A 24,941-nucleotide genomic window follows, 5' to 3' on the forward strand; every position below is an offset into this window, starting at 1 on the left:
ATGACATCACTGCCCTTTGTGCATGAGGTCGATATCACTGAAATATCTTGACATTTATTGCATTTAATGTCCGTTTGAACAGATCTTCTGCTATGTTAGTGATACTCTGACTTTACTTCTACTGTAGCACCTAATAGTTCAGTTTATTTGCTGACCTCACTAAACCTCTGCTTGATAGAGTGGCACCAGCTGTTTTGTTGAAGAACTTTCGTGATTCCCTCCTTTCTTCTTGTGGGGTTCTTGAAGTTATGATCTCTTCATGACGAACAAAAAATAAACATCCTAATAGTGATGTTTTAAGAAGGATCTTAAGATGTTAAGTACCGTTTCAGAACCATCACTCTTCTAATAAGCATGTTAGCATGCTGAGATTAGCATCCAGCTCAATGCGCTTAAAGGGGACCTATTATGGCATCTAATACCTATTTTAAACAGGCCTTGAATGTCTTAAAAACAAGCTTTTGATTGTTTTTGCTAAATAAATTAGAAATTCAGCCTCTGAGCCATGTCTTTATCTTCCCATTCTCTAACCTCATTATCTATGAGGGATTCTGAGTGGGCGGGGCTATGATAATGAGGCTCTGTGCTGATTGGCTGCCTGAATGACGCGATACACCGCTACGAAAAAATGGCGTAAGCGGAGTTAGTTGTGGGCGTGGTTTCACGCATTGGAGGCCAACCTATGTAAATCGCTCCCGTCGTAACGTAACGACGGGAGCAGAATCTGAACGGCTCGTAGAAGCCACATCACACTGGATGGATCATCCGGGCGGCTGTACAGACACTGCAGAATTTGGTTGCTTTCCTCCTCCTCCGAGTTGGCAGGCTGAGGGGAGACCACTTTATATATGTTAAAGCAAGAAAAAACGTGTTTTTCATAATAGGTCCCCTTTAAAGTTCTTAAGTAGCTCTTAAAGTTGTCGAGGGGATGAAAACACCTGCCCTCTTTTGCTTTCCAATCTGGTGGCTGGTTTCTCCTAATCATAGATGTTCACGTGAATATTAGGCCTATTATTAGGCCAGTTATCATGCGTATCTCAAAACTAGAGAAGCACCAGTTAGTCGGCTGGAAATCAGAGCTGCCGGATTTCTGTCCATTCGGCAATTTGTACAACCACTGAGGTAAAAATAATTTAAAAGTAGAAACAATTTCCTGAAGTCATATTAGAATATCTGTGTGGCAGGGTGGAGGAGCAGCCACTCAGTTGATTGGGCACAGGTGTGCCCAATCAACCTCTCCACCCTGCCTGCCTTCATAAGAAGTGGCTGCACACCAGCCAGAGGTCTCGGCTGAGGGTGACTGCACGTGTGTCTGGTGAAATAAAGAGTTCCTGCACTAAACCCTGTGTCCTCTGTCCTGTCGGTCGGCCCCAGTGGCAACGAGCTTGCTACAATCTGGGACATGTTTTTATCAAAATACAACGGTACAAAAGCTGTCTCCATTAAACTTGAGTGGAGTTAGTGTCAGAACCAGAATCTCTTTTCTTGTTATTTTATCAACGAGACAACAGCAATAAGGTGCTCACAAACATAAATAAATGTATTCATCCTAAAAACTACAGATATCGTAACCCTGCTCCACCCTCTCTTCTTCAGAACGTGCCTCCTTTCCAACGGTGCTGCAGATTTCCACCTCCCATCATAGAGGTTCATCAATTTTTAATTTGTCATTTATTTATTTATTTCAAGACAGGGACAGTGCACAATAAAACATTAATCTTGTACAACAAGAGAATATGCATTGTGCCAGATTCTAGAAGATTGCTCTTTTCCACCTGTGGGCAGCTTGATGGAATGGCACATTATTAGTAGATAAATAGAAAACATTGAAGCAGATTCAACAATACAAGTCAGACTGCACTCCAACACACACACACACACACACACACACACACAAATTCAACAATTCATAAATGAGTACACTCTTGTCTTGACAGTAGCCAACACTTTGAGAAATGTGAGAAAACATGGAGAGTTCTTTTTGTAGCATGACGTGAAGCTGGGTGGAGATAAAGACGGATGTGGGTCAGTGCTGCCACTGTACCCCACTAATGTGAACGGCATACCCAAACTTAGTGACACGGCCGCACTGCTTTGCAGTTTGTGTTTGTAATCTCTTTATTCACACAAAAATCTACTTTCAGAACCCCCCAAAAACGTCCCCTTTAAAGACAACAGTTGGATCATTTTCCTTACGAAATGAACCAATTTCACATAAATAAAATGTTGTTTTTTTTGCCATAAGATATCAACCATTATTTTCCCTCTGAAAGTAAGGATTTAATTTTGTAGTGGACTTGACTGAAGTCCCAGTCGACCCAAAAGAAGCTCCTTCACCACATTACACCAAACGTTATTAGTGCTGAGGTAGCATGGTGCTGCAGTCCCCGGTATCATCAGGCAGATGGGTCCTGGATAACTCGATTTACTGGCTGTGCAGGGGATGGGATCCAGTCCTCCTTTATCGGGCCATCAGAGAAACTTAACCTCGACTAATATCCACGCGGAGAGCAGGAACTGGCTTTGTGTTGCTGGCGTGCACAACCTGGGGAGAGAAAGAGAGAAGGATGCAGTGTCATGTTTTACCATTGTGCAGGCAGCAGTTTTACAAAAGAGCGGAGGAGCTCCAAGACTAGCAGTCAGCAGGTTATTTTAACTCCTTAACTCCTTCCCCAGCCTCCTTCAGAGACGTGCCTCCCTCTCGGCTTTTTATTTGGTCACAGCCTTTATTTTGTAAAGTGTCTGTTTTACATTAAGCACTACAGAGCTGATTTAGCCCCTTAAAGTTTGAAAGATTGATGTAAACTCTTAAGACCATTCAATAAAGTGGAGAGAGAGTTCAGCGGGAGGACTCTTTCATACTGAGTGGTTTTTATTTGCCAGCCTGCTGGATGGAAACTGGAGCGGGACCGTGGAGGTGTAGTTCATGAACATCTGGACTCCTACAGCCCAAATAGGAAGAGACTTAGCGAGGAAACAAACAAAATAACTAATTTGCAGAGTTTCACATGGCTTCTTTTGTCCTTTTCTAGGACACACTTGAAATAGGATTTTGCAGAAATAGAGATGTCCACGATTTTACTTGAATCCGTCCGGACCCCGAGAAGACGCAGCGTCTGTTGCAGTCAGGTTGCTCCAGGCCCTCCACAGGCTTCTGTGGCTGCTTCTCTGTTTGATGCCGGCGAAGGAAGTATTCAACGAGGAAGAAATCAAACTGATTCAAACTACAGGCACCTCTAAGATGCATCAAATATTTATTTTTCTAAAGCTGAGTGCTGACATACAGAAGGCTTGTGGAAACAATGCCGGTTAACCTGGTGTTATTCCACTCTGCTGCCCCAGAAATAATTTGGATATGATCTCATTACATACTGTGTTTAATTGTTTAATTATTCATTCAAAAGGGACTTGTGAAACCTCCAAATTGCATGCAATGCTTAATTATAGCGCCTAATATTATCAGCGGGGCACTAACTTCATCTTTTCAGCCGTGTTCAAGCCCCTTTGTTGTGTATAAATACTCTCCAGGCGGTGAATTGATACCTTGAACCACTTTCCTGGATTTCTTCCCTGTAAGCTCTTGAAACTCTGCTGTCTGGGCACAGCGATGGCCAAGGGGGACGTGGCCAAGCGTGGGCATGTGTGTGGGAAGTGAGCAGGCAGGCAGGCTGTCACTTAGCATTACAGCACTCCAGGCTCCCTGTGGGTGACATGAGGGGAGTGGAAAGTGATAAGACAAGAGAGAAGGAAGACTATGGAGGAGAAAACAGGAGAGAAGCAAACCAAATACAACAGCCCACACACACCGAAACACCAACATCCAGCCCCTAGCCAGACCAAGTGTAGGAAACCTGCTGTTTGTTTTGCTTTAGATAAGACCAATCACCGAAGATAAGCCCACCTGACAAGCGTTGACGGCTGAAAAGAAAATCAAAACAAACCACAGTGAAAAGAAGGGGTTAAAGACTCCTGGGCGGAGAATGGAGTTTACAGAATTTTAACTGGTGGGCTGATATCTTTGTAACACTTAGCCTCTCGGTTTCTTCCTCTAACAGATTTTGTTCGCCCCCCAAAAAGCTGTTAGTTCTTTAAACAGAAGCTACCAATCATTTTAGTCCCAAGATATTTGGACAGTCACTCAATTTCTTTTGCTTTGGCTTTCCACAAGAACATATTTTAGTGAGGATGGATATGGAATTAAAGTGAAGGCTCTTTATCTTTAATTACGAGGTGTCAACTTCGACATTGGTGGGATGGTTTGGGGAATCTGTCAAAGATGTACGCTGTTTTTCTTAGTTTTTTTATAATTGTCCAGTTTATTAAAATGTTATCATTGCTGTATCACTAAGGTTACACAACACGCAATACATTCAAATGTTGGTTCACTAAATATAAGAAACTAAGCCTGATTCAGCATCTTCTTAATAATACTGGCGGTGTTCATGGAATGTAGGTAGTCAATGGACATGTGCAGGTATTGGACTTTTGTCACCAACTCCACCACTTTTTCTTAAATGAAGAGGGGAGGAGGAGGTGCACACTCCTGTCCTGCAGTCCACTACCATCTCGACTTGTTGGTTGGGATCAGAAAAACAACAGCTGTGCCATCAGCAAAGCTCACAACATCATTGCCTGGGTACCATGCAGAGCAATTAATATGTGAGAACTATGTTCAGGAGGGGGCCCAGGACACACCCCTGTGGAGAGCCAGTGTTGAGTGCTGTGGAGCAGGATGAAACACCCTGGATCTTCACCATTGTGGCCTACTGGTACCCAGTTACTTAGATGGTTTCAACACCGACGGTACCAGTTTACTGACACTTGTCTGAAGAATGATGGTATTAAACGCAGAACTAAAGTCCAGCACAGCATGAGTGGCCTGATGTAGGAGTCCCTGTCTTCCAGGACGAGCAGCTGAAACTGCATTGGACACAGATTGGCTCTTCCTATATGCATACAGCTGTGGGCCATGTCAGTGCAGTCCTTAATGTGGGCCAGTACCAGCCGCTCTACAGACTGGGCAACAATGTGGGATGTACATGTAAAGCTACTTGGGTGCCAGCTGGTACTGTAGTTAGGGGGACAGCCTCCGGACAATAGTTGTTCATACCGTTCACAGCTAAAAATTTTAGGCACTGTGACAGCAGTGGACCTCTTCAAGCAGACACAACAGCTTCAGAGAGGTATTATTATGTCTGTCAGCACTGTGGTGTCAACAGATTTCATTGAATTTTCAGTTTTATTGAATTCCCCACCCTTAGGATGCACAGAGCATCAGTGGAATGAAGACAACTTTGTGGTGCCACAAACGGCGAACGCTTTGAGCAAAAGCCTTGCCAAGCGGATTATATCTTCATAAATTCTGACAGAGCGGCAATAACGAGACTTTTTTATTTTTCCATAACCCACTAATTTGCAATATTACAGTTGTTTCAGTCATTCCAACTCAGGAGCTGCCAAATTTGGCTAAATACCGTGGAGCCTGGGAGCCCATTGTAGTTGGCAGAAATCTCAAGCCACTGTCAGAGGTGACATAATTATATACACAACAGAGTTGTGTGTATGGGATCTGGACCTGGCACTCTGAAGGGAGTGGCAGAATGTAAACATTGGCTGGGTGGCCCATTTGAGCTGTGGCCTTTTTAGTCCGTAGCGATCCACGGTAGGTGACTTGCCTTTTTAAGGTTTGTTTAGGATCGTTGGTTTGTTGCCCCCAGCTGAAGCTTAATGTTTGTTTTGTTTCCACATTTATTTATTGCATTAACCATATTCAGGTCAAACAAGCCTGACCTGTGTGCTCAAGACCAAATTAGTGGGGAAGTAAATAACAGGAGGCTTAATGTTTTCTAAGGCTGACGTTTACACAACGTCAGTGTTCTCTCTTAGATAAATGTTGGTCTTTTTTAATTTAGGACTGGTGTATTGACTGTTGATGCCCAACTGGACAACCTTTGTAAAAAGGGATGATTAACCTCTTGAGACCCGAGCTTTGGTTTTACTTGCATTTTATATTTGTTTTAGCTATTTAAGTACTAATAAAGCAAATTTTGGTATTAACTATGACATTTATTTGCAGTATGTTTTATATGTAATATATAAAGTACCATTCAGAAATGTGGACACATCTACCCATTAAAGTTGAATGAGTATGCATGCCCAAACAGTTTACTGGTACAATATTACACATGTATTGTTATACATTTATAAATGTCATTTTAAGTAACACTTGTCTCTTAAGATACCACCAGATAGCAGTCTTAAGTGTCAACATTCGTCTACGACAGGTTCCAGGTAAGTTTTATGTTGCAAAGAACCAAAACTGTGATGCCCACAGATGCCAGGTCTCAGGAGGTTAAAGGTATATATTCAGTCTAAGGGACAAGTTACCTTTTACTATTAGTTGTATCTCGGACCCAGAAGGAACAGTGTGGATCAAGTCCTGGTTTATGGAACACTGGACCTGCATTTTTAACTTCAACCTTTGACTAAACTAAGCTTTTGCTCATTCCTGCCCATCGGTCTGCCCACCAGGACCTTAAAATCAACATTGCGTCTGCATTTGTCACATCTTCCAGGGAGGAAATATGGGTGGGGTCAGGATTGATGACAAGCTATGCTTCAACCAGGTTACGGCCGTTACCCAGTGATGCTGAATTGCATTGTAAAACATTAAACAGAACTGTGTCCTGGTCCATCCATGGTTATCTCCCACCTACTACTGAATTGCTCTCCTGGCTGGTCTTCCAGCTTGGGTTGTGAAATGTATTCTTGGGTGTGTTTCTCCTTTACAGTTTGTAACTGCCCTTTTACTTTAGAAATTGCCCTTTTAGCATACTGAAAGTCTCCCTCTACTCTTTTGGCTTAATTTTGTTCTTCCTTTTTAAAAGCCACGTTAGATAATGTTGATATAATGTGAATTAAATACTGGAAGAGACATTTAATCCAGTGGCGCCCTTTGTTGCAGATGCTCTCTGACTTTTATGACCAGACTTCCTTAAAGAGGCGACATGAGTCTGGTGAGCTCAGTGCAGACATTTCTACTTTCTGCAGATGGAATATTGTAGGAACTGCAGATCTTAGTTTGTTAAAATCTGTCTTTTAGATGTTTTTCATTCATTTTTTTCTTTTTTCCTTTTAAACTGAACACAAAAGATATTTGTGACCATGTTTTAGCTGCTGGAAACATGTCTGCATCGTGGCTTTTATTGGTGGTTGGAACAAAGCATCAAACTACATCGATACGTCTATTTAATAATGAATGATTCAATAGCATCAATACCAAAATGATAATAGATCAAACAGCAATATATATAATCCGCATTGCGACACCTGAAATTATTTAAAGGAGCCGTCTGTAAGAAATGGCCAAAACTGGTACTGCAGTGACTTTCAAAATATTGTTGAGCAGCGTGTACCCTCCCCCTCCTCCCCCCGACCAGAGGTTGCCAGGTAGGCTGCAGAATGCAGCAGGAACGTAGGCTGCCATGGCTGCGATAATTAGAGCTGAGCTGGCAACCCGGATGCCGAAACAATACTGACTTGGTGATTGGGAGATAGGTGGAGGGTGGAGCTTCAGAAACAATACTGACTTGGTGATTGGGAGATAGGTGGAGGGTGGAGCTTCAGAAACAATACTGACTTCATGATTGGGAGATAGGTGGAGGGTGGAGCTTCAGAAACAATACTGACTTGGTGATTGGGAGATAGGTGGAGGGTGGAGCTTCAGAAACAATGCTGACTTGGTGATTGGGAGATAGGTGGAGGGTGGAGCTTCAGGCCAAAACAAAAAATGAAAACAAACATCAGATGAGGGCTGCAACTCCTCTTTTTAAACTGGAATATCCTGGCTTGAGTGCTGTTGTCAGTGACATAAGTATTTGAAATGAACATGATTTTTAAATGTCTGTTGACATATCAGGGTCATTTTATGATTCGTTTTATTATTGCTCTTACATACAGCTCCTGGGAATTCATCGATTTTCATTCAATTCTGTAGGTGATTCAAGAAATGTGAAAATGTGAAATGAAATCATAGTTGTTTAGTCCAATCTGATGTGAATAGAAGTGATTGTGTTCAGTCAACATGTAACATTGTCTCACATCAATCTCTAGCTCCTGAATTGAAATAAATACATGAAACTTTGAATAATCATCCAGTTAACAATATAATATTGTATCGTGATGAAACTTGTGATTTAGACATCTAGTTGTTACTGTAAAACTTTTAAAGTAACAGACTTATCTCATTTGGACTTAGCTCTTAACTCAGCACTTTGATGCAGGTCTTCAGACTCTTTAGATATCTTAAGTTTATTATGTTTATGTTTGAGAATGCACCATCATGGCTTTGGGTCAGGTCCAGCCCTCAAATAAGCTTCTTTTTAAAAAGAAGATTGCTGTAATGATAGGAAAAGCTCTCATGTAGTCTCTGTAGAATTCCCTTATCAGCATCAAACTTCAGACAAACTAATATCTTTCTGCTATCAAACATACAGCCAGTCATTTCCCTCCGTGGAACGGACCTAGTGTCACTATGAGCGTAAAACTTACTTCAAACCATGATCAGTGTCTGCATGATGGACCGGTTCTGGTGGGGAATGTGTGAGCCAGGAAATTAGGATTTGAAGAACACCGAGAAGGAATCACAATGGTCCCAGATTAAGACTTGAAACATTGAACTGCATAATGGGAATAACGGATCCTTTCATGTGGTGTTTGTACATCTGAAGTTCCCACGTCGAGCTGAGCCGTGCTCAGTCTGACCTTGACATGAATACATTTGACATAATATTTTGGAGGCAGGTCTGTTCGGCAGTCTGGGTGCGCTTGACTTGTGGGAATAATGTATTGTGAGGTCAGACCGATATCGAGATTTGTCTGTGAAAATAATAAAGCACACAGTGTTGCTTTACTGAGGGCACAACTGGCACAGACGCAGAAGTGAGTTAGACAAGGTCAGATGGAGAGAGCCTCCTGATACAGCCGAGAGCACTGGGGGGAGACCAGGGGTGAATTAAACTATTAAGAGAACAGGCAGAGGAAGGGCGCACGGTCGATAGAGAGAGGAGCAAAGTTAGAGAAGGGAGAGAGGGATGCTGATGCCGTTTCAGTCTCAAGAGTTTGCCCTCTCGTACGGAAAACATCCCTTTCCTGCTCCTCCGCTGGCATCTGCCACCACCCCTGAACACAGCTGAAACCCATCTGTGGGGCTCTTCTGTCAGCCTTCCAAACACGCCACACAGCTTGCACACACACACACACACACACACACACCACACTCCACCACGAAGACGAGGGAGTGAAAGAAACAGCGGCAGGCTTACAGGCTGGAAGTCAGACGGAGGGAGACAGAACTTGTACAAAGACGCCCAGGGTGAAGAAGCTGAGACGTTTTAGCGTGAAAGTCCTTCGCATTCAGCATCGACCTGAGGAGGAGAATCAGACGATCCCTCGCCCAGTGAAACGGTGACGACCAGAGGACAGGAGGATGATCAAGTCCAGTTGGTTTTATGTTAAGTTCAAGTACAACGAGAAGGTAAGCCCTGACGTAGATCGTTTTTCTTCCTCTGCCCTGAGTTCTCCACTTCATGAAACACCAATGCAAATATCAGCTTACATTACACGCTGGTGTACCGCTGCGGCTGCTTTAAATACGTTGCAGATTTGATGTCTGCAGGCCTTTAAACAAGCGGCTGGTAAATACTACTGCTTCGCCCGCGGGAATATTGACTTTAGCTGCTGACACTGCTTTTCTAGAAAATGAAGTGTTTCACAGAAAGCGAGCCGAACACCCTACAAACGAGCTACGTCTAATGCTGTTTGATGGTATCGTCTGTTCTGGAGGTTCTGCGCCTGTTTCGGTGTGAACCTGTGGAAATTCTTGCCAATTACCGGCCCTCCTCTTTCCTCAGTTTATTAAGCTGCAAAAATATCACTTTGTTCTCATTTTAAATGTTTTCTTTGGCGTGATGTTCGGTGTAAAGCTTTCACAAGTTGTGCAAGAATTAATTGAATTTGATTGAAATAAAAACACTTTGGCTCCAATGGTGTGGTATTTTCTACCCAGCGTGCGGTGTAAGTGTCTCCAGCTTGGAGTCCTGATGAGGGCATGACCATATCGTGTTGATATAGCGCAGTAATAAAGTTTTAATGCCGTCGGTGATGTCAGTGTCTGGGTATTACATCCTGTAACCTCTGTAATGGTGTTAGTACACATCCTGTTGCTCTGCTGCGTACAAAGATGCTTTTACATTGTGTCGTGCCAGCCACTAGCACTGCTGCTGTGCTGATGAGAATAGCTGCAGTTACAATTACCTCCTGTCACCGCGCCAGTCGTTGGGCCGGCGAGGCGGACCGTCAGCCAGATGTCAGCGCTGAGCGGACATCCAGGCAGTCAGCTCTCTTCCCACTAAGTCTAACCCTCGTCTCCCTTCGTGGCATGGCTAACGGTTTTGGTGCGAACCATCTTTGGCTGATCGAATACTCCGTTTGGCATCAGGTGTCGGTCCGTAAAGCTGTCTGTCTGCACCAAACATGACCAAACAGCTCTGCGCTGTCGGCTGTGATGTGCTCCTGACAGCTATGTGGAATATTTCATCCTGCAAAGACGCTGTTTGGAATAACAGAGTACATGTTTGACCAAAGTTATCAGGCTTATTATGGCAGAAGAGTTAGAATGTGGCCACATGGGAGCATCTGTTAGCGCCTGGGGTGCTCCGTTTCCATCTGGTCTGCCATTTTCTACTTGAGCATTCTTGAGATGTAGAAGATGGCTTCTCTTTTTCTTTTCCTGCCAGATCTGGTCTACCGGTTCCTCTTCAAGCCTTTTAAAATAAGACTTGTGAGGCTGAAAGAAGGCTCTGCAAAGCTGCAACTTCTTAACTAACTAAAACACATTTGTCTGTGACGTTGGTTGGAGAGGATTCTGCTCCTATCTGGGTCTGTGATGTCACAGCCTCCTGCAGGTCTGAACAGCTCAGTGAAGGACGTATAAGTCTCAGGGTGGGACGGCCCCAAACAAACTGACGGGCTTGTGTTATGCCTGAGGCTTTCATTTAGTAGTAACTTCAAAAACTAATATATAATAACTTTTTTTCTTGATATATCTTCTTTAATTCATTTGCTTCTTTTTCCTACAATTTGAAGCATTAGCATTTTTCTCTTTTTTTAGTGTGGGTGGTTCAGTCTTGTAAAACCTTTTATGCTTTTAAGTAAAACTGTCGAGATAGGTAGAATCATTCTTTAAGTGTTGGTCAGAAAAGGAGAAAAAAGGTTAAAGAAAATGTGGAGCAAACAGGTTAAAGCAACCGCACCGTCACCACCGGTGGAAAGAGAGGTCAGGGTAATCTACCTTTCCTTTTCCGCTCACAGCTCATCCTATCATGTTTGATGAAGACGAGTGAGAATGTTTCCACATTTGATGGGAAAAATAAAAAAGGATAATGGAGGGAACTGAAATGGAGAGAAAGGTCTGACGCCCACTTAACTCTCCGGGGAAAAGAGCAAAGTCATAAAGGATGGTCGGACTGAGATGTTACAAGATCATTGAATCCAGATTCGCAGCTCTCGGATCAAGTGCTGAAGCTTTAGGCGATATCCGTGTTACAGAGAGAGAAAATTCCCTCTGGCTTCAAACTCTAAGTCCTACATGGCCTGACTCCCCTGTATCCTGCTATTACTCCCCCTGTCTGTATTTTAGTTAAGAGAAAGCAGGAGCAGTAGCAGGACGTATGTGGCAGTGCTTATGCAGGAACATTGAGAAAAGCTCACGCAGCCTCCTGCTTTCCCTGCTCCCAGCTGCCTCGCCTCAGGAGCAGCCAGCCTCCGTGTGATTACGTGTGATTGACAGGCGTGCTCTCAGCAGCATGTGAATAGGAAGTGACCTTAAACAAGCACTGCCATTTTTGACTGAGTGGCTGTCCCCCGCCCCCTCATCTCCTCAGCTCTCTGAAGAGATGGGGTGGGAAGGACACGAAGCATTGTTGCCTCCGGGTCAAGAACACGGGGTCATCCAAGTGTGGGGTAAGGGTAACTGCTACCCCTGTGTGTGGGCTTATGTCCTCGAGCGAGAGTGGCGGGGTGGGGGCAGAGTCGTGTAGGAGGCAGGAGATGGGTTATATTCCGCTGAGTGAAAAGCGAGAACGACGCAGAGGTCCTGCTCTGTGTGTCAGCTCACAGCTCTTTGTCTTCTTAGACGGTACCAGGACCCACAGTGGGACAACTCCCGGGCCGCGGACTGACACAGGACAAACGGGGACCTGTCTCACACTGGCTTCATTTAATTTAACTCGCACTAAGAATCCTTTGATCGGTGATTTCATGGCCACATGGCTGCTCTCTATAGCCTGATTTAAGGTTCTGCGTTAAACAAACGCAGAGCCTACGCCGTTGCCGTGACGCCGTCGTGAACCCGTCGTGAACCCTTCGGACTTCTCCGTCACTCCATTTCGCCGCGGTGCAATACCCCCCCATAGCGCTAGGGGGTTGCGTTCTTTTCTGGAGAAAAGAAAAAGACTTACAACAATTTTATTGTTATCGTCATCTCTAGTTGATTCTTTGTTTAGCTTCCCGCTTTTCCGGTCACAGTGAACAATGGCGACCGAGAGAGAACCGGAACCGGAAATGTGTTGCTACCAAGCAAACCAATCACAGCCCTCTCGGTCTGCGTTGGGTCTGCGACGCCTCGACGCATAGTTAAATTTTTCGGGGGGTGCACGTCAGGCTACGGCGTAGGCTATGGAGAGCTTCCCATGTAGCCGCGTACCCTACCGCGTAGGCTCTGCGTTGATCTAACGCAGAACCATAATTCAGCCTTAACGGAGACTTTTGCACCATGAGACACTCGTGTGACGACCTCATGGGAATAATGACTAAACTGTCCCAGCAGCGGCCAGCATCAAAGAGGGTTGGGATGAAATGAAAAAATGCATGTTTAACGGGGGAAAATGTATTGTTTCATAAATAAAGACGAATACAACAAGAAATAAAACCCATTTAATATCTTGAGTTCAAGAAAATAAAGTCTATGAATGTGAGCATCTTTTTTTTTATGTACATTTTTTATGTCATATAAGTTGTTTACAAAAAGATACATAAAGCATCATGTTCTTGTTGTAGGTGATAATGGCTGAATACTGTATTTTTTTATGTTTACAGCTAAATAAGCATGTGAACTGTGTGTAGTTTTAAACACAGTACCACAAGGTTTTTTTCAGCTGACGTAGATGAGACGTCACCGAGACGTAGCCGTAGTGTTGTTTCTGTCAGCCTGATTCAATTTTAGTTTAGTCTAGTCTTTGGGTCAAGCTAAAATTTGAGTTTTTATTAGTTTTAGTCGCGTTCATACTCCTTTTAGTCGTGTCAAGTTTCAGTCGACTAAAAGTCTGAGCATTTTAGTCTTATTTTAGTCAGAATTGTCCATGACTATTTTAGTCTAGTTTTAGTCGACGAAAACTCTAGTTTTAATCAAAGATTGTATTTAGCCAAACCCATTTTACAATTCAAACAAGGTTATCTTACGATGGTATTATTGTTACCTTGTAGACTCAAGAATACAGTCATTCCAGATACAGAAGACTCTAATATTATTATTTTTTCCTGTGATTTTGTGGCCGCATTTCTCCCCATCTTTTTCTTTTTCGACGACACAATCGGTTTTACTTTCCCATGTCTATGTAGCGAAAGTGTATCCATAAATCATCTCTTCTTCTTCTCCCAGCCCCAGAGAAGATACCCGCGTGGCCGGCCGTCGGTCCATTTCTCTATTTAACATTTCTCTTTAATTGACGTGAACCTAGAGCTCTGCGTTAACGGCATCAGCCTCTAACCTGCAACTGCATCTTCTGGATCTGATTCCCCGCGGACGTCCCCCAGCAGCAGCCACTAAACGAGAGGAAACAACTTAAAAAATGCCGATTAAGGATCTTTGTTAGAATATTTCGTCTACGATACTGCATTATATATTTAATTATGACCAGCATTTTCGTTGCGTCTCGTCTCGTTTTCCCCAAGGGGATAAAGGTTTGTTGACGAAGATATTTAGTCATAATTTTTGTTGATGAAAGCAACTTTACGTAGCTGAGATGTAGATGAGATGTAGCCGAGACGTAGCCGAGACGTGGTTGAGACGTAGCTGAGATGTATTAGAGGGTTTAAGAGCAGAACACGGAGCATTTGTCTCCGGGAGTCTGCAGGAAACCTTGCTGCACCCTGCAGGTTCAGCTGGACCACAGTCTCTGATTTTCTGGGATAACCACGCTCCTCGATCATTTGAAACTAGACATCAAGTACGCAGCCCCAGAACCAACGTGTGAAATGTTACAGTCAATAAACATTCGTAATATTGGGAGAAAACTAAAATAAATAAAATGATTCTCCACAGCTGTTCTAGGCCCTGTCCTCACCGGTGTTTGGGAAGTTGAATTTAGTCCAAAGGAGGTTGCTTCATAGCTTGGCCGGGGAAGTACTCGCCTCCCGAGGAGCATTCCTTACTGGGTGTCATGAAGGAGTTTTGCTTTTGGCTTTGGCTTGTTGTCCTCGGTGCGGTAAATCAGGTCCTGTTCACGTTGCCAAGCTCGCTGACGCAGTTATTTTCTCTCCGAACTGTTGACGTACTGTATACTAACTTAATGTTATTTTCTGATGGGACGTGTGTTAAGTCCCCAGCTCTTCACAGCTTTACTTGAAGTAATCTCCACAGTGGAGAAAAACTAGAAAAAGAAAACACTAGAATAGTTTTTTTAAGGAAAAAAATGGTGCTTATTGATCTTGTTTGTCCAAGTTATCAGTTACTAGACGTGTCATAAGTGGATTTTAAGCTTCTATTTTACGCTGATCTCCATATTTTTTCTGCAAGTTAAATTGAATCACCAATGACTCCCTCTTACTACATTTAAATCTAAACTGAAAGTCTGGCTTTCTTCATTCTTACATATTTACTGTATATGCCTAGAAGCAGCTTAAATATGACACGTCTGTGTAGTTTCCTTGTCATGGAGCTGACAGCTAGCCTGGCCAGCCATCCTTGCACGTCTCCTCTTTGATAGAAAGAATTAGCCCGACTCCTTCAGATTCGACTTTGCTCTCTAGGGGTGAGGACCATCTGGTGTCTCTGTACGCCGCTGAACAGGCACGCAACCAATCAGGAAAATGAAGTGTGTCATAGGCAGTGTCGCAACCATACTGGTGCTGCAGAGAGAGAGAGGAGGAAGAGGGGGGATGAATATCTGAAAACAAAAATATTTTTTAAGGTTATCTAGCGATCCACAATGGGATTTACTTGTTAAACTTAACGTGAGAAAATGAGGACAAATCAGATGTAACGGGAGTTTTATGTCCTTGTCACACAACTAATTTACTAAAAAAATTAATTAAAAACTGCATTGTGATCTCTGCTTGGTCCCACTCAGATCGAGAGCTGGCTGGTTGTGTGTACAGTGTGTATCTAGTGTGTATTTACATTGTTTTGTTGAGTGGCAGGGGGCGACGATAATGACTATAATGAATGTGAAACCCAGAATGGGGTAAGGGTTATCATTAAGAGAGGCTTATTGCAGTCTCTGATGATGCCACAGTATGTTATGATATATGAGATACACAGTGTACGAGTCCCTCTTGGGTGGTATCACGGATTTCAAACATAAACTCAGGGAGCTGAAACCAATCAAAGGCGTTCCAGTGGGCCCTGTTGTGAAGGCAAATGTGCCGACTCCTGTGGGATTCTGCTCTTGGGTAATTTGCCTTCAGATTTGCCATTTACATCAAAGTGTATACACTGATTTAGAAGATTCCTCAAGTAAAGCCAGTCTGATAACAAAAGCTGTTGCTTTTTTGTCAAATAAAGTATGAGGTAATCTGCATGAAAGTTTTATCCCTCTGCCCATCCATCCATGCTCAGAGGACTTGAGAGAGAGAATGAGAGTTTATTGAAGCCATTTTAGCCAAACCAGTTTAATTTATTTATGTTTAAAAGCTGGAAAAGTAAGAAGCTTACAGAACTTTCAACCTCGGCAGCGCTTGTCTCCAAACGGCCTGTCAGTGTTTCCTTTTTTTTTTTTTTTTTTCCCTCTACGCCAGCAAAGTGTTCTTACTTTATAGGCACATTGAAATTCTCAGAGAGCACCCCACAGCTTGCTGAAGGGATTACTGGCAAATCCCTGCAAACTCCAGATGTTCTCCCAGGCAGCACACAGCGAGGAAGCATCACCCATCCCCTGTAAACATCTGTCAGACAAAAGCCCCCACCGCCGAGGATACAACGGCAGCTTAGACGGAGGAAAGTAGCTTGACTACTCAGATTTTTTACTTTGGTGGATGTGTTTGTCCAGTGATGAGGTAAGGGGTTTTGCGCCGCATCTTGTGTGCCGGCTCGCGTTAAGCTTCAAAGTGGACAAGTGAGCGCTATCACTGCAATATTCACTGGTTAAACGGATGAGGAGGCTCTGAGGGCAGGATGATCGTTTGGGCGGGATTATAATCATTAAATCCAAATCTTTTTTTTTTCTTAAGATCAACTGCAGAAACGCTCGCCAAATAGGAAAGAGAAAATGCTCTCAGTGTAAGGAATAACCAGCGATGTACACTAACATCCGAACTTTGCTGCGCTCCTCGCTGCCACTGTAAGTGTTAAAGTCACCGCAGGATCCCTGCATTTTAGATGCTACCCTGTTTTCAGCACACCATGATACAAGGAGCTGTGTCATCAACAGAGATGTACAGACCTTGATGACAAGCTAATGATGACCATAAATTAGAATCCGGTGAGCTGATGCAAGGCAACATCTAAAACATGCAGGACAGGGGGTCCTGAGGACCAGGGTTGAAGACCCCTGCACTAATTTCAATATTCAGTAAAGTGATGTTACATCAAATCGTGATTTCCGTAACAACAAGAGCCTTACAGTATCTCTTAACAGTAAGAAGGTTAGAAGGTGCGTTTCTCCGCTCACAGCAGTAAGCGAAGATGCTTGTCCGGTGACTGGGCCTTATTTCTTCCTCAGAGGGGTCCTAGCGAAGCTCATTAGCCCCGGCTAGATTCCCTCTGGAATGCCACGTCCTGCTTGCCTTCTGCTGCTTGCTCCAGAGCAGCTCTGGTTTCAGCCTGATGGATGACTGGGCACAGAGATGGTTCCCATAGTTGAGCTGCCTGGGCGGCATGGGCAGACCCTGGTACCTTGGCTCAAAGAGCCCTCTGTTGTCTCATGCATGCTCCGTCGTGCAGGGTCGGGTCGCTTCACACAGACGCTCGCAGAAAGAAAGACAGACCGGCAACGTGAGCTACGGGAATGTCACAAATTTCTGGAGGGATGGATCACATGCTGCAGACAGCTCCAAAGCAAAGCCCAACAATAGTTTTTTGTCTAAATGTAAACTTGTGTAACTGTCTGGCAATACCGGTCCATGCTGGCGAGGACAAAGAAGCACTCTTTTTTTCAGCGGCTCGCCGAATGAGACTTGGCTGGAAATCTGTCCAGCGCTGCAGAACGAGACATGTGGACCCATTCCCTCATTCAGATGCAGAATGCCTTGATCAGTTTCTGCCAGGTCACTGGGGAGAACTCAGTTTATTGTACACCAAACAGTTTCTCAATGTGACCAAGTTTTCTCTTCTTCAGCAAAATGTGCTGCCTTCTATTAGCCAGGGAGATATTTTGTTCCTTGTTCCCTCCAAAAGTCTGAATAAAATCAAACTTTCCCCCACTGATTGGGAAGGTGTGAGGTAGGAGTGGGCCAGACCAAAGTGCATATCAAAGAGAAGCGGCCATCTGTCCGCACGAGCAGCAAACAGCTGGTGGAGGAGATGCAAGATGTCTGAACAAAGACTGACAAGATGGAAGATGACAGGAAACAGATTTCCCTCCCTTTCTACCCCTCCTGCAAGAAAACAGGCTGACCATCGGAGCGCTGTGATGTCTCGCGGTCTCCAGATGCTGGCTCCCCTCTCCTCTAATCGCGTTGTCTCCTCGCCTCTTCCATCTTCTCCTCCCCTCCCTCTGGTGCATCGCTGAAGAGATTCGTCATCCGGCTGTTTTGCTGCTTGATTTGTTCATTTCCATTTCTGCTGTGTTCAACAAGGAGCACAGAGCAGGAAGCCTCTTTATTCGCATGAATTTAAGGCCAAATTAATCTTTTTCCACCAAAATGATCACGCAATAATTAATACATAATGTGTGAATGCGGGATGTGTTAATTATGTTAGCTTTTAGTCAGCGTAGAAGTTTCTCTTGGAGAATGGGATTCTTTTTTTTTCTATTTGTTAGACCTAAATATTACATTTTGTTAATTATTTAGCTTTAGTAATTGACCTGCTGGAGCTTAAGTAGATACACATCTCTCCGCTCATTTGCTCAGATAAATGAAGCGGTGTGAGTTGTGTTAAATAAATTTTAAGGAAATGAGCACAGGGCCTTGTGTTAATTAGTGTTGCAGCATAAGCCTCGTTACATCAGGTCTTCTTCTCTCCCTACTTAGCACAGCCTATTCCCCTTTGTGCTTTTATCCCCTGCTCTGTTAATTTGAAAGAAAATGCAGTCTGTTTCTAAATAGAGCGCTGGTGAACACCAGCTGAAATCATTAAGCCCATTTTCTGCCAGCTTAAAGCTGCTGAAATGCTTGTAATGGAGGGGAAAGCGGGAATGTTTCTGCCTGCTCGCTCTAACCACAGTGTGATGTGTGACATCGGCCTGTGTAATACAGTAATGGCCCTAATTGTCTAATCACTCTAATATGTGGCCATTGCTCTTGGACATGACAAGGGCAAAGTGAGCTAATAAACAGTGATTACTGTCACTTGAAATCAGCCCATGGAAAAAGGAGGGGATGATAGCTGCAGGAGGAAGACCATTTTGGCTCTTCTTTTCCTCCTCTTCCCTCTTTTTTGTGCTTGACTGACGTGGGGAAGCTTGGTGGCGGTGGAAGGTCAGCTTGTGGTTGCACACAAGTGATGGAATGACAGAGAGAGGGGGGGATAAAAGCGGGTCAAAGGGAGAGAAAATAAGCTGTCATCCCCAAACGGTGTCCCCTGGGTCAGTTTGGATTGACAAGCTGCCAGCCTCTCCGGCTCCCTCTGTGAAGAACGGGAAAAAAATGGACACGGCAGAGCGTTCACTTTCCCCAGCCATCTGTCTCCTCCTGCTTCTTCTCAGTATCCAGACTTTGATGTCACGTTTAAAGCGGAGACAGAGGCTTGATGAAAACTGTGTAAAAGTGGGTGCAAACAGCAGCTCTGAATGCTCGCTGCAGCTCTTCATGCATCCGTCCATGTCCGGAGGCTGGAGGCTGGACTCCTGGAGAGGAGAGGGAGGGGAGGTGAGCTTCACAGCAAACACATCTGACAAGTGACAGCTCTACACAAATGAACAAATGAAAAGAAACATGAACAGCGACAGGATTATCTCAGGTGTTGACCTTCTCTGTGTATGATGGACAATGACGATCCAAAATTGGTCATGATGTACTTTCTTTAATTTCACTATCTCCCACTGTGTTTACAATAATTACAATAACAAATTCCCTAATAAGACATATCATAAAACTGTTATGAAATAGTTTGATCTGCACGTTATGGTCCCAATTATCCCAAATGTGTATTGGCTGTTTTCTGTTTTTAACTGGGTTTCTGATTGGCCAAAAGCGGACAGATTTGAACCTTTGAACCGCAACTTGCTGATTACATTTGACCTGCCGATTCCAATTTTAGCTAAATCTATTCTTCAATAATCAATGACTTTTGTGCCCGAATTTCTTCTCCCGGGTTTGATGGAGTAATGAGCGTCTTGTCCACGTAACAGTCACTGACAGGTGTTTGGAGAAGTCGTGTTGCCAGTAACTTTTCCTAGAAGTTTTGAGAAACTCATTTCCGTACTCATAGAAGGGACGTTTACACAGACGGCTCACTTAGACAGTCATCAAAGAGTGTTTCTGTTCCTATCTACTTCTGCGTTAGATGCAGAAAAATACAACATGGATTCAAAAGAACAAAAAAACCCCAGTGTGTTTGTCAGTGGGGAGTTGATGTTTCTACGCACCGTCTCAAGGCTTTCTTCCCCTGCTCCCCGGGGACTGGTTAACCCCTCATTTCCTCCCTAGAGCATCCAGTAAGGACCACAGCAGTTGTGTGCATGTGCGCCTGCATAAGTGTGTGCATCGTTGTCTGTATCTTCTGCGGAACAGACTTTGTCTGGCTTTCTGATAGCCTCCATTTATTATTCAGCGCTCCTCCAGCAGCACCACACCCCCAAGCAGCACAGAAATAAAACAAGGTTGAGAATTGGCATGAAATGTGTCTCAGCGGATCAAGCGGTGGGGGAGGGTGGCAGGGGGAAGTATAAGCCTTTATATGTGGGCCATCTTTTATTAATTGCCCTGGTGCTTAGATTGTGAGTTTCTCCGTGATCATTAATGCATGCGCAGAATAACGTATTTACATGTTCCCATGTATTATACATGAGCAGCGAGGAGGCTACGGTGTTGTGGAAGACCTCTCTGCCCACAGGTCCTGTGTTTGTGTGTGTGTCTGTATGTGAAGTGATTTGCATTCAGCCACACTGTAAAACCCACTCTCTGCCAGACCCCTGTGCAGCTGCAGGAAGGCAATGAAGCATCAGATGGCAAACAACATTCCCTGCATCTCCACACAAGCTGCTGGGGGTTTGACTCTCTGACGGAGGCTGACAGATCCCAAGAAGCTGTAACCGCATCTGCGTGCTGGAAGAGTACGGCCCGTGAGTGCAGTGAAATACATAAGCGCCGTGCTTCCTTCATCCTCTCAGTTGAACAAACACCACAGTCGCAGGAGCTCTGCACTTCCCGGGACGTCGTCGTTCCAATCTGTGTTCACAAACAGCCTGGAAGAAATCGTGACACGAAAGGAAACAAAACTGTGGTAGGAGGAAATTTTGCAGGACTGAGTAAAGACGTCTCGGTTGCTTTCAACACAAACATTTTCTCATTCTGTTGCCAGCAGGTGTGCTGATTGATCATGTCAAAGCACAGCTCCCCAGGGGCACATTCATCTCCGCAATCGATCGGGCAGCGACTCGGTCGCAGCCGTACTTCTCGTATTTCCACAAACTGCAGCTTGTGAGGACAGCTCAGTGCTGGAGCTACCCTCTTATCTGTCTTGTTTATGTATTTATTTCCTCCATCTTGAACCGCTGCCTCTATTAACGTGAGTCCCAAGTCGGCAGATACACCTGATATTGATCACTGCTTCAGTTGTGTTTAACCGGTTGTAAGAGAGCGCTGCCTCTTTATTTATCTATTTGTTTTATAGCTTTTTGTTGCTGATGGCGGTGTGATGAATTGCATCAGATAACTGCTGCTGCGGTTGGTCAGTGCTGCCTTGCACCACCGCCGACCCTGTTGGATAATTAAAATTGATTTAATTATAATTTAATTAATCGCACCGTTAAATCTTTGGTGCTTACCGGGAGCTCACACTGTCAGCTTTGTGTGTGCATGTTTGTGGAACTCTTCAGGATGGTTAGAAAGACAAAAAAAAAAACTGTTTGCAGACACGAAGATAGCCAAGATATTTAAAGTGAGAGAACATTTAAGCATCACCATTAATGCTTGACTTGATATGACTGTAAGAGGGGAAAATATATGTTTTGATTTACCTCAATAAATACCGACTTTGATTGAAAATTTGATTCTAAAGGTCCACATCTTTAGACAGAAGTGATGTGTGATAATATTAGATTATATCCACCACATGATAAATGATGGTGCAAAGTTTCACATTTAGTACGTTCATGCACTGACGGAAAGCCGAATTGTTGCCTTAATCCGACTGATATCAAATTTTTAAAAGCCATATATACACCTTAGCCGAACTGAACTGAAGCTCTTGAGATCGAGCTGTTAGTGCCAGATAATGCTGTTCTAATTGGGTTATTTTGGCATATATACGCAACCCACGCTTAGCCGAGCTACTGACCGCCCCGAGACTTCCCCTTCGGGAAGTGACGAGCCACTGGAGCGGGAATAATTACAGTCACGGCATCACAACAACAGATTGACAGACAAAGAAGAGGGAGACATTGCGTGCATCTTACCTGCAACATGATCAGGCTTTGTTTGTACCAAATTTACAGAGCTGCTGCATCGTTAGCGTCCATTTTTTCGCATGTTGTTGTCCTCCTTCGCATTTGTTTACCAATTGTACTGGAAGAATGCCAACGCAAAAGTATGTGTGGCGCCACCTAGCATTGCGGAGTCGAACGCACCTCACTCAATAATCGATTGTCTTCTCGCGCACGTATACTCTGATTTCTCTGAACCTCCAGTTTAATCCTTAGCTAGATTGCTGCCAATAGCTTGAGATGTGCATGTAACCGCACTGGCAGATACCGATGACAAGCAACAATCCCGGAGCCAGCAGAGGACCAACGGTGAGATGGATGCCATGTGATAAGAAACTTCTATCTTGCGTCAAGCTCTTAGCCCAGACTGGCTTCCTAAAGGCTTTAAGCTACAACGACAGCTCTGATTACAATGACTGTTCTCTTTACTATCACCACAGTCACTTAAGCACAGAGACCTGTCAAAATGGGACGTGCTGTCACTTAAACCCAACTGTGTGTGATCAAATGCTTTCAAACTGATATTTGTCCACAATTGTGCCCAAACAAGCCTGGGATTCTTATCAGAATTGAACGTTTTTGTTAATAAAGTGGTAACTATTTAGCAAAATGGAAGATCTAAATGACACGTCTGGGGATTAAATACCTACAGATGAAACTGACCTCACTTATCGCGTGTGAATGCGCTGCACGAAAAATGGATGTCGGGTTTAACTTCCCCAGATCATTCTAGTCCTATGAGAATAGGCCAGTCTAATCTGGTGATATGAATTAAGCACAAAAAGTAAGGAAATTTGTGTTTGGTAGATTATTTCTTTGTTTGTAACTATCCTTTTTGGCAATAAATCTTATGCCATTGGAAAGCCTGTTTAGTGCCCTTTTAAATGGGGCCACATTTGTAAGGAACATACGTTTGTGGGATGAGCAGCAGAGCTGAGTGTGTGGGTTGCACCCATTAAACATTTGCCAAATCTTCTCTGCCAGTGCCAAACAGCTTATTTTACTAACTACAATTGCATGGAGTGCTGCTGGGTGTGAGAAAAAAAGTGTATACTTCAGTTGCTCTTCGGCATGGGGATCAAAAAGATTGAAAGATTATAAATAGTTTTTCAAGCTTATTTTACTGTTGCTAGTGACTTTTGTTTTGAGTTTCTGGTACCTCCAGTTGTTGCCAGTCAGGCACCTGAACATGTGGAGGAACGTGTTCAGCAATGAGTCCAGATTCTGTTTATGTCACTTGGATTGTAGGGTCAAAGTGTGGAGAAGACTATGCTGATTGCTGCACCGAGAGAGTTGCATCTTTTCGTGAAGGCAGTGTGATGGTGGGGGAGCATCTCCCTCACTGGAAAAAATTAGGCTTGGTACCATTGGAAGCAATCTCAATGCAGACAGGCATCGAGATGAGATTCTGCAACCATTGGCAATCCCACATTTCCACAGTCTGGGACCGAACTCCAAGACGACAACACTCGACAACACCCCCAAAGAGCGGTTTATCAGAGACCAGCTCCACAGTCTGGGAGTGGAGAGGATGGAATGGCCTTCCAGCTGTCCTGACCGCAACCCCATTGCACACTTGTGGGATCAGCTTGGATGTGCTCTTCATGCCAGAGTAATCAACACAACCACGACTTGGGTCAGGGTGGGCAGAGGACTCACACTTACAAAAAGATTTAGACTTAAGTGACAACAGGTTACATCTTTAGTCTTAAACGTGCAAATTTTTTCAGTGTGTCTTAAGTTATTTAATGAAAATAAGGCCAAAAAGAAAATGTACAACTACATGAACAATAATTATCCCATGATCCAATAACTTGTAGATCCAGCAACAACTTGAAGGTGTTGTTTCCCCGTATGACCTTATCCGTAACTCACATCACTGTGGAGGGATTTTGATTAATTCTTCTTTCCAGCTTTGCTTCAGTTCAGACATTTTTCTTGTCCATTCACGTGTAGGTTCTGCAAAGGTCCAACCGCATCATTTTCACTGAGCTGATGTCACTCACATGCAAGCCTGTCTCCTTCTGGGACTTTTACTGTGTCAAAGTCAAAAACACCTAAAACTGTCCGTTTGTAAGTAAGCTGTTGAGGAGCAGTTGCCTTTCACACAAAGAGAGCATGGACGGATGGACGGAACAACCACCAAAACATTTGAACAAGACATTTAATTTGTCAATTACAGCAGAATCACTGCTGAACTTGCCCGTATCGCAAAGCTCATTAAAGCCAGACGCACACATCCTGCAGCCTTCGTTATCTTTCGCTGCGGTCGGAAATGAAAAAGCAGTACGTGCAAAATTGTGGAATTCCTGTTACTGGATGGGGCGTGGAGCTTTTACATGTCCCAGACATCACCTGAGCCCCAAATGTAATATACTGAGCTGGAGATGCCTCCCTAACATTGTGTTACTGAGGCTCTGCGATCTGCTTTCATGCCACAGACGACGTACCGAGAGCCAATCCTGGTGCATCGGTACGTTGTTGGGGGAAACCTTGCCGTTGAGCTGCTTAGCTGGTTTAGCGGTTTTTATTTCATTTTGTTTTAATTCATCTATTTAATTTATTTATTCATTCATTTTAATAAAACAACTATTAGACACATTTTTGTGTATTCCTTTGAGAGAAAAAAACGAACCCTGCCAGACTTGGCAGGTCGGACAGAATGATCAGAGTATTTCTGCCTTTCTGGTAAACTAAAGATGATATTTCTCCAGGTTGTTTGAGGAGAAGTCACTCAAGTGTTTGTGACAATGAATCTCGGCCTCGGTGAAACCTTGACTTTTGAAATCCTCGCTCACTTGAAGCCGTTCTTCACGATGAGCAGTGCTGGTAACTTACCGCACCGTCTGACCTGTGCAC

At 43.9% G+C, this 24,941-nt stretch overlaps 1 protein-coding gene across 9 annotated transcripts in view; it reads left to right on the top strand.

Moving 5' to 3' along the window:
• auts2a (activator of transcription and developmental regulator AUTS2 a) overlaps positions 1-24,941 on the top strand; it is a 352,954-nt gene that overhangs the window by 121,352 nt on the left and 206,661 nt on the right. For 2 of the 9 annotated variants that reach the window (XM_061740180.1, XM_061740181.1), the window contains exon 1: positions 9,436-9,535. The exons of the other annotated variants lie outside the window; for them this stretch is intronic. In XM_061740180.1, the coding sequence (XP_061596164.1) occupies positions 9,488-9,535 (48 nt within the window). In that variant the 5' untranslated portion in view covers positions 9,436-9,487. Of the gene's footprint in view, positions 1-9,435; positions 9,536-24,941 lie in introns of those variants that run through there. 9 annotated transcript variants of the gene reach the window in all.

The sequence above is a fragment of the Cololabis saira genome, chromosome 14, assembly GCF_033807715.1.
Source record: "Cololabis saira isolate AMF1-May2022 chromosome 14, fColSai1.1, whole genome shotgun sequence".
Classification (NCBI taxonomy): domain Eukaryota; kingdom Metazoa; phylum Chordata; class Actinopteri; order Beloniformes; family Belonidae; genus Cololabis; species Cololabis saira.